General features: G+C 43.1%; 1 protein-coding gene across 2 annotated transcripts in view; it reads right to left on the minus strand.

Annotated features, from left to right (window-relative positions):
- Nucleotides 1-2550, minus strand: part of PLBD1 (phospholipase B domain containing 1) — a 75055-nt gene extending 72505 nt beyond the window's left edge. The window contains exon 1 of one of the 2 annotated variants that reach the window (XR_007517132.1): nucleotides 2137-2550. Coding sequence is in view for 1 of the 2 variants with exons in the window: in XM_049882533.1 (XP_049738490.1) it covers nucleotides 2137-2257 (121 nt within the window). In the remaining variant the exon portion in view is untranslated. The remainder of the gene's footprint in view (nucleotides 1-2136) is intronic. The other variant, XM_049882533.1, reaches the window with a different exon arrangement.
- Between the last annotated feature and the right edge of the window lie 7434 nt (nucleotides 2551-9984).

Raw genomic sequence — 9984 nt, forward strand, 5'->3', positions numbered from 1 at the left:
TGGATAAATATGGCTATAAAATTCCTTCTAAGAGGATGAAAATGCAACCCCCTTAGTGTTTTATCAAGTCCTTACTAAATTCAGCATACTGAGCTGGGTGCTGCAGAAAGAACATGAGAAACTAGAGGTAGCAAAGTCCCTGTTCTCTGCTCCCAAATTGTTGACGGTCTAATAGAGAGGTGGGACAAAAATCCAAAAAGCTCCAATGGAAAATAGATTACTACGATGGTGTAGTGGTTAAGAGCTCGTCTGCTGACCAAGAGGTCAGAGTTTGAATCTACCAGCCTCTTCTTGGAAATCCTAGGGGGCAGTTCTATAGGATCTGTCCTATAGGGTCGATATGAGTCAGAATTGACTCGACGTCAAGGTTTTTTTTTTTGAATGGATGCAATAAAGGAAATAGAGATAACATCTATTCAAAATAGTCATCTTGTGTATCATCAGGTGTCCTTCAACACCATGATGGTTGTTGTTAGTTGCCATCAAGTCGGTTCCGACTCATAGCGACTCTATAGGACAGAATAGAGCTGCCCTGTAGGGTTTCCAAGAAGCAGGTGGTGGATTTGAACTGCTGACCTTTTAGTTGCAGCTGAGCTCTTAACCACTACACCACCAGAGCTCCTCAACACCATGATAGGAAGCCTTTTTCCAGATCGCTGTGCATAGTGCTGTAGGGATTACTTTGCAACAAAAACACCCTCAGTCTCTACCTTGACTCCTGACCTACCTGGCACGGAGTCAGTTCACAGTGCGGGAACTCTGTTTAAAAACAGGTGCAAGGAGATATCTTCTTGAATAAACAGTGCCCTGTCTTCAGAAAAACTATGTCTCCACCTCTTCCCTCGGGCTGCCCTGACGCCTACAGAAACATTTAAAATAATCCGAAGAGTTCCAAAGAAGAGCAGGAAGGGAAGAAAGATTTCAGCCAGCATTCTAGACACAAAAGCCATTTCCATTTCTGGGGCACTTTCTATCTTCTCCCAGGTATGTCTGCATCAGCCGTCTCCCTGGACGAAAAGTGGCAGCAATGCCACCTCTGTAACAACAGTAGCCCGGATAAAACAGGAAGTGCAGCTAAATCAAGAGCTAGGAGCCTGGGTGTGCATCACTTCTGGCCCCAGAGGTCTGCAGCTTAAAATACTAAAGATTTGAGGACAATAGGTGGGAGAGTTGTGAAAGCAAAGACTTTGAAATCTCCTGGTAGTTGCGCATACTTGCTGATGGAAGGTGGGGTAACAGGAATCACTAACCTATTTTGAGAAGCCTTCCTTGGAGCCCTACCTTACTCTTGCACAAGGTCAACACAGAAAAGGGATTATGAAACAAAACAAAATTAAACCTCTCTTCATATATTTTTTTTTCATATTACTTTTGAAGTCTTTCAAGACTCTTTAGTTTATATCTTGGTTTTACTGGGAATGGAAGAGACAAATCCATGGTGGGTTTTCTTTTTTTTAAGGGAGGCAAAAGGCACAGATTAGTGTAAATACCCTTAGGGATAAACGTATTTTACCAAGAGAGAAATAGTTCAGTAAATGTTTCCTGGCATTCCAGCTCTGCCTTCACTTGTTCTGTATCCTTTTTGCAAATCACTGAACTCTCAATCCCATTTTCGCCATCTGTAGAATAGGGATTATAATCCTATTTGGAATTACAGCATTACATGAAAAAACAGAAAGCTCTTCGGCACGCTGCCTGGCACATATCAAGCTGACAATACCAGGTTGCAAATCTTATTAATTTAAGGCAAAGTCATTGTCAGTTCAAAAATAAACAAATGGTAGCCCTGAATCATACCTCCCTGTGAACCAAATAAATATATTTAGATGTCCTTTGGCTGGAGCTTTTAGGACCAGCTGAGGCTTTGCAGGCCAAGAATCCGTTCAGGAGAGAACCCATTTGACTGCCATCAAGAATTTTGGCTTGTGCTCACACGAGCACTCCCCTTCCCCTTCTTAGGTGTCATGATTGAGCTAAGGGAAGGCTGGAGCAAGTAAACTTGGACCGATTCAGGGCTCCAGCGGGAGCGCGCGACGCGGTGGCGGGTGCGGCTGGGCGCGGGCAGCGCGGGGCCGGTCCCGCGTCAGGGGCTTCTCTGGGCGCCCCAGCCGGGCGTCCCCGGCGCGCACTGCTCACCTGCCAGGCTCGGCGGCGCCGCGGCGGCCACCAGCAGCAGCAGCAGCAGCAACAGCTGCGGCAGCTGTGGGGCCGGCGGGGTGGGCAGCCCGTGGTGCCTGCCCCGGCTGCGACTGGACATCGCTGCGCGGCCCCGACCTTCGCTCGGCTGGACTAGATGGCCGATCCGCGGTGACAACTGTTGCGAGAGTGGCTCTTCGGCCGGCAGCCGGGCGCCGCGTCTCAGAGGCTGGGGCTTCCTTAACTTTCCTGTTTCATTAGCCCTGCCCGTTTGTGGCCTGGGCCACAACCTTCGCCCTGCTCAGCTCGTCGGGGAAAGGCGGGTCCTTTTGGTCTGACCCTCTAGCGACCTGTGGGCTGGGCTGGGATAGTTCCCGAGCTGCACCTCTGGGATCTGCCGAGGCTGCGGGCCACTTTCTCTGGACAGTTTTGAGGGCCAGGTTTGAATCAGTCAGTCACATCAACGCCAGCAGCCTCTGCCTCCAGGGCGGCCACAGATGAGGCACCATGAGTAATGCATTCCCCCTGCCTACAAGCCGGTCAGATTCTTTGCCATTCTGGAGACGGAAATGAGTAGAAAGGTCTTCACAATTCCTTACACCTCAGCGACTACTATCTCTCCTTTCAAGGGTGTCTAATCTAAACCTAGTTGCTGCTGCTCAAGATTTTTGATCCTTTGTTTTTTTCTGCATTGACTGGAGTCACCACTGGAGTGTAATTCAGACAGGGCTGAAACTAGAGATATCTTTACACCCATATGAAATCCTCATTTCTGTGAGTGACCAGTTGAAAGTGACATTGTGAAGTAGGCAAAACTATGTCTTAAATGGCATTGTGAAGTTGGCAAAGGGGGCCTAGGTGACATTGTGAAGTAGGCAAACACTTTTTATTCATTCAATAAACATTTATTGAGCCCAGCTTATGTGCCAATGATATAAAGACAATTAAGATCATGCTTTACCACAGGCAAGAAGGGACAAAGAAAGGTACACTGAAGTTGCCATTAGTGCTGTCTAGAGCTATACTTAAGGTACAGTGGGGACACCCAGAAGGGGACAAGCCATCCATCACACATCTGGGAGCCTAGGCACATCACTCTTCTTAAGGTACCCCTTTCTTCCAAACTTAACTGAGGTTCAAGGGAAGATGTGAGGGAGGACAAGAGGCACTTTCCTTGAGAGGAAAATAGATTCGTAATTGTTAGAAAAGATCTCAAAACAAAACACAACAAAAAACAAACCCACTGCCCTCTAGTCCGTTTCAACTTATAGTGACCTTATAGGACAGAGCAGAACTGCCCCATAGGGTTTCCAAGGAGCGGCTAGTGGATTCCAACTGCGGACCTTTCGGTTAGCAGCCGAGTTCTTAACCACTGTGCCACCAGGGCTTCAGAAAAGATATAGAGCTATTAAAAGTACATCAAACCACTGTGTCATGGATTGAATTGTGTCCCTCCAAAAATATCTGTCAACTTGGCTAGGTCATGATTCCCTTGTATGATTGTATGATTGTCTACCATCTCATCATGTGATGTGATTTCCCTATGTGTTGTAAATTCCATCACCATGATGTAATAAAATAGATTACCGGCAGTTATATTGATGAGGTCTACAAGATTAGGTTGTGTTTTAAGTTAATCTCTTTTGATATATAAAACAGGGAAGCGAGCAGAGAGTGGGGATCTCACACCACCAACAAAGCAGCACCCGGAGCAGAGCGGGTCTGTTGGACCTAGGGTCCCTGCACCTGAGAAGCTCCTTGACCAGGGGAAAAGACTGATGACAAGGAATCTTCCTCCAGAGCCGACAGAGAGAGAAAGCCGTCCCCTGGAGCTGACACCCTGAATCTGGACTTGTAACTTACTAGACTGTGAGAGAATAAATTTCACTTTGTTAAAGCCATCCACTTGGGGTATTTCTGTTATAGAAGCACTAGATGATGAAGACACACAGTGTAAATTGTGAAACACAACTCACAATTTTGTTTGGTGATAGCATCTATCAATGTGCTGGATGATATTATTTTATTAATGAAGGAATTGAACACATTGCATATTTTTCATAGAAAATAAAAACAAAGGAAAATTATGAACACTTTGGTTGTGCCATCTTGGAAACAGAACTACCTTAGGACATTGAAGGAAGTTGTGCCACTTCAAATATTTTACTCAAGATATATGTCTTAATTATCTAGTGCGCTATAACAGAAATACTACGGGTAGGTGGTTTTAACAAACAGATTTATTTTCTCACAGTTTAGGAGGCTACAAATCTGAATTCAGAGCGCTGGCTCTAGGGGAAGGCTTTTTCTCTCTGTCAGCTCTGGAGAAAAGTCCTTGTCTCTTCAGCTTCTGCTTCCTGGTTCTTTGGAGATCTCCATGTGTCTTTGCATCTATCTTACCGCATTTCTACTCTGCTCACTTGCTTGTTTGATCTCTTTTATATCTCAAAAGAAATTGACTCAAGACACAGCCTACAATAATCCTGCCTTGTTAACATAAGGAAGACAACCTATTCCCAAATGGTATTATAACCAAAGGCACAGAGGTTAACATTTACGACATATACTTTGTGGGGACACAATTCAGTCCATAACAATGTAGTATACCACCCTCCTTCATCTTACTAACCGTCAAAGTGACACGTGTTCTGATACCGTAAATAAAAATGCCTGATGTGAACTACAAGGCATCCATTCATCCACTATTTAGTCATCAAATACTTATTGACTGACACATTTCAAGCATAGGGACGTAGACAGTGCTTGCCTTCACAGAGCTGCATTTTAGTAGCTGGAAGCAAATTTTACATATAAACAAATTAATTAGATCAGGGTTTCTCAACCTCAGCACTACTGACAGTTTGAATCAGTTAATTCTTGGTTGGGGGGGGGCTGTCCTGTGTATTCCCTGACATTGACTCACTAGATGCCAGTAGCACTGCCGCCCCCCTCCCCCGCACCGTTGTGACTATCAAAAATGTCCCTAGACATTGTCAAATGTCCCATAGGGAGAAAAATTGCCCCCAGTTGAGAACCAGATGATGACTAGTCTTGCCTTCTTTAAATTGTGCAGGTTTCATGTATCTAGGAGGAAAGTGAGCAGTAAAACTCATTCACACTAAAGGGAAGTAAGGAACAAAGAAGATGTTAGCTGTGAAATGTTTTTATTGCTTCTGAAGTAGACATTTGTGGCTTTGGCAGCTTATCATCCATTACCCTTCTTCTAGTACCAATTTCTCATGAATCTGGACTTTACTGGTTTAGAGGTTTTAGTAAGCAAAGGAGGAGGTATGCTTCCATGAGAAGACACAATAATGTTGTTGTTGTTGTTGTTAGGTGCTGACCCTATAGGACAGAGTAGAACTGCCTCGTAGAGTTTCCACTGAGCTACTGGTAGATTTGAACTGCCGACCTTTTGGTTAGCAGCTGAGCTCTTAACCACTATACGACCCGGGCTCCAGATACAATAATAGTTCCCTTGAATTGTCATTTGAGATTGCTAAACACAACAGAAAAACTCCTTGCTGTTGAGTGGATTCCAACTCCTAGTGACCCTATAGGACAGAGTAGAACTGCCCTATAGGGTTTCCAAGGCCGTAAGTCTTTACAGAAGCAGACTGCCACATCATTCTCTCGTGGAGCGACTAGTGGGTTCAAACAACCAACCTTTTGATTTGCAGCTGAGCGCTTAACCACTGCACCACCAGAGCTTGTTACCTGGTCTTTTTTGGGGTTCTCTTAAAAAATGGGTGAGATTAGGATTATAGTATTGGTTAGTAGAGTGATTGAGCCTGACTATCAAATAGAAATAGAGCTGCTACACAGCAGTGGCAGGGTGCAGTAGAAGGAACTCAGGGGAGTCCCTTGTACCACCATGTCCTAATGAATGGTTAATGAAAATGTTGTAACTTCACCTTGGCAGCATCACCAAGGACCCAGACTCTTTATCCCAATGGTCAAAGAACTCTAACCAGCTGAGATGCTGGCCCAAAGCAAGAAGAGCATGGAAAGCGGAGAAAAGAAATCATGTATATCATCTATAGCCAGATGATCTATTGCAGAAACAGGGACAGTGGCTTCTATATTTCTTTCCTTGCTGTAACATAGATATGATGGATTTAAAATTTTACAGCTTCTGAATGAAATGTGCAAAAATGCATATTTGCTTATTTTCTAAAAAGTATAATTAACTTAGTATTCAAACCCTTATTGACAGATGGTAGAAAATTTTAAAATACCAGTTTGGTTACCAAGTCTCATTTGGACTAAATCCTTAGCATTTTTGCTCTCCTCTATCTCCTTTCCCACTTTACCTTGAGGTTGACCTTAGTTTCAGGGTGCTTACGTATCAGCCCAGTATTGGAGAAGAGCAACTATTCTGTGAGTTGTCCTCTGGGCTAAGTGGCCTCCACTAACGTAGCTTGTCTCATCTCCATTGTGGTGCTCAGGAATCCACTGTTAACATCTGTAGCTCTGCCTTGGCGTCAGGTCTAGATTCCCACATATTCTGTGCGGTAGTTAGAGTGATGCTGCTACAAAAACCCCAAAAGTTCAGTGGTTTAATGCAATCGTTTATTTCTGGCTCTTATTGCAGTCCATTGTGGGAGTCCTTAATTGGTAGGCTGGTTTCCTCTATGCAAAATTCCAGGAACCTAGCCTCCTTTCATCTCTTGACTCCACCATTCTTTAAGGCAGAGGTTCCCAAACTTTCTTGGTTCATAGCGACTTCATAGTCTTAATAATTTATTCTCAAGGCCCCAAGCCAAAAGAAATACCCAACATTCTTTTTATTAAGTAGTTAGGTTTAACAACTTAATGGTAGTAATTTGCTCACTATCCTGTAGATGGTACTATGTTTCCCTCAACAAATTTAAAATATACCAAAAAGCCCCTAGATTTAATTACGGTGTGCTCTACTAAGATTACTCTTTCCCTTGAAAATTTACTATATTATCCCTTAGGTACCCCTGTGAATTCACTATGATTCCCAAACCGTATGCAAGAACAATGACCCAAGGGCCTTGGAGTCTTTTCTTCCAGCCAGAAGGGGAAAGAGTATGGAAAAAACACTCCTGGTTCTTAGTCATTTCTGCTCACAATCCACTGGCTAGAACTCGATTCACTGTCATACGTATCCTCTCACCATACTCATTTAATCTGTATGCTGAGAAAATAATCCAAGAAGCTGGACTATATGAAGAAGAATGCAGCATCAGGATTGAAGGGAGGCTCGTTAACAACCTGTGATATGCAGATGACACAAGCTTGCTTGCTGAAAGTGAAAAGGACTTGAAGCGCTTACTGATGACGATAAAGACCACAGCCTTCAGTATGGATTACGCCTCAACATAAAGAAAACAAAGATCCTCACAACTTGACCAATAAGCAACCTCATGACAAATGGAGAAAATATTGAACTTGTCAAGGATTTCATTTTACTTGGATCCACAATCAATGCCCATGGAAACAGCAGTCAAGAAATCAAACAACGTATTGCGTTGGGCAAATCTGCTGCAAAAGACCTCTTTAAAGTGTTCAAAAGCAAAGAGTTCACTTTGAGGACTAAGGTGCGCCTGACCCAAGCCATGGTGTTTTTACTTGCCTCATACGCATGAGAAAGCTAGAAAATAATAAGGCAGGCCGAAGAAGAATTGATGCCTTTGAATTGGTCTTGGAAGAAGTACAGACAGAATGGTGCTTAAAAGCGAGGATGGCAAAGCTTCATCTGTTGTACTTTGGCCATGTTATCAGGAGGGATCAATCCCTGGAGAAGGACATAATGCTTGGTAAAGCAGAGGGTCATCGAAAAAGAGGAAGACCCACAATGAGATGGATTGACAGAGTGGCTGCAACAATGGGCTCAAACATAGCAATGACTGTAAGGATGGTGCAGGACCTGGCAGTGTTTTATTCTGTTATACATAGAGTGGCTATGAGTTGGATCCGACTGGAGGCATCTAACAACGACATATGTCAAAGAGGCTGGGATATGGGGCCTCTGGCTGGGACGTTGTCATGGATTGAATTGTGTCCCCCAAAATGTGTGTATGAATTTGGCTAGGCCATGATTCCTGGGATTGTGTGATTGTCCACCATTTTGTCACCTGATGTGATTTCCCTATGTGTTGTAAATCCTACCTCTTTGATGTTAATGAGGGGGGATGGGTGGCAGTTGTGTAAATGAGGCAGGACTCAAACTACATCATTGGATTGTGTCTTGAGCCAATTTTGGGGAGGATATAAAAGAGAGAGGCGAGCAGGGAGACAGGGGGGCCTCATACCACCAAGAAAGCAGTGCCAGGAGTACAGCGAGTCCTTTGGACCCAGGGTTCCTGAGCATAGAAGCTCCTAGGCCAGGGGAAGATTGATGAGAAGGACTTCCTCCAGAGCCAACAGAGAGAGAAAGCCTTCCCTTGGAGCTGACACCCTGAATTTGGACTTTTAGCCTACTTTACTGTGAGGAAATAAATTTCTCTTTGTTATAGCCATCCACTTGTGATATTTCTGTTATACCAGGACTAGATAACTAAGACATCATCTGTAAGTTTGGAAACAACAGCACACATTTTTTTGTGGGCAGCCAACTGTTTCTGACACATTTGACATTGTCTCCTTTTTGACCCAGGTTATTTTGAACCCTTTGGCATAGTCTCAGACCGCGCTGAGCCCTGGGGGTGGGTGTCAACAGAATGGTTAAACAGAATATTTTCTGGGGTAATTCTAAACTTCTCTTGACTTTCTATTACCAAATATTTCCTTGCTCCATCCACCTAGCAGCTGACTCAATACTTAGAGGAAGGGTGGTGCTGGGCCCTTCACATCAAACCACCCTGCATTTCTCTTATTGGTTCTTCAAAATTTTACTTATTTAGATAGGAACTAACTCTACATTACTGTACATTTTATTCCAATTTATTTTTCTTGACTATACTTTATCCCCTTTTCTGTTTTCGTCTTTTACTTTTCCAAGCCAAGTGCCTTTTAATATTTCAATACATTTTTCTCTCTCAGATTCATGGATCTTACATATTAATGTCATGACTTTGAAGACTATTGTCTTTGTCCACTCAAGACCTCAAAAGGTACACAATTTACTCTTCAGTCTTTCAGCATGTTTGTTTTCTCCTCCCGTGAGCAATAGGCCTCAGCTTCTTGGAATAAATTTAGTGGTGGAAGATTTACCAGGTTAAACGAGAATTGCCTTTCAATAACAACAACAAAAACAAAATGAATTATTTTTAAAAAATTGCCCAGAATAAATATGTATAGGATAATATTTTGGAATATCATCTAACCATTCTTATGTATATTTACTTTCATAATTAACTTTCCCTTTCTCTTCTTTTCCTTCATTATTGTGTGTTGGTTGTACTGGCAGTAAACTTTCCATTTAGTCCATAGGCACCAGAATATTGAATTCGAAAGGATGGCCATCCCTCAGATACCCTGGGCTTGAGCTTGATGATTGTGGAGCTTGTCTTGGTCAAGTTGGCCTATCCTCACTACTAGCCATTTTCCTTTCTTTATATAAACTCCCATTCATTATAACTTCCAAATTGTTGGCTTCCTATAAATTTCAGTACACAAAGGAGGCTGTTATCATATTTTGGCTTTAGGACCATGGAGTTAGGGGTGAAATGTGAATCCAGGAATGACTGCAGCAGGAGAGGTCCAAGTTAATAAGGAAGTTTCTGTACAAGGTGAACAGTGATTAGATGGCTTTTGTTTTTAAAGATAACAAAGTCATAAACTTTTTACACTGATGGTAAATATCCTCTTACCTATTCTCCCCTTCAAAGAGGCTGAAAAAGGCATTCCTAGATACCTTTACTGTCAACAGAATTTCCT

This window comes from Elephas maximus, chromosome 4, assembly GCF_024166365.1.
Source record: "Elephas maximus indicus isolate mEleMax1 chromosome 4, mEleMax1 primary haplotype, whole genome shotgun sequence".
NCBI classification, from domain to species: Eukaryota; Metazoa; Chordata; class Mammalia; order Proboscidea; family Elephantidae; genus Elephas; species Elephas maximus.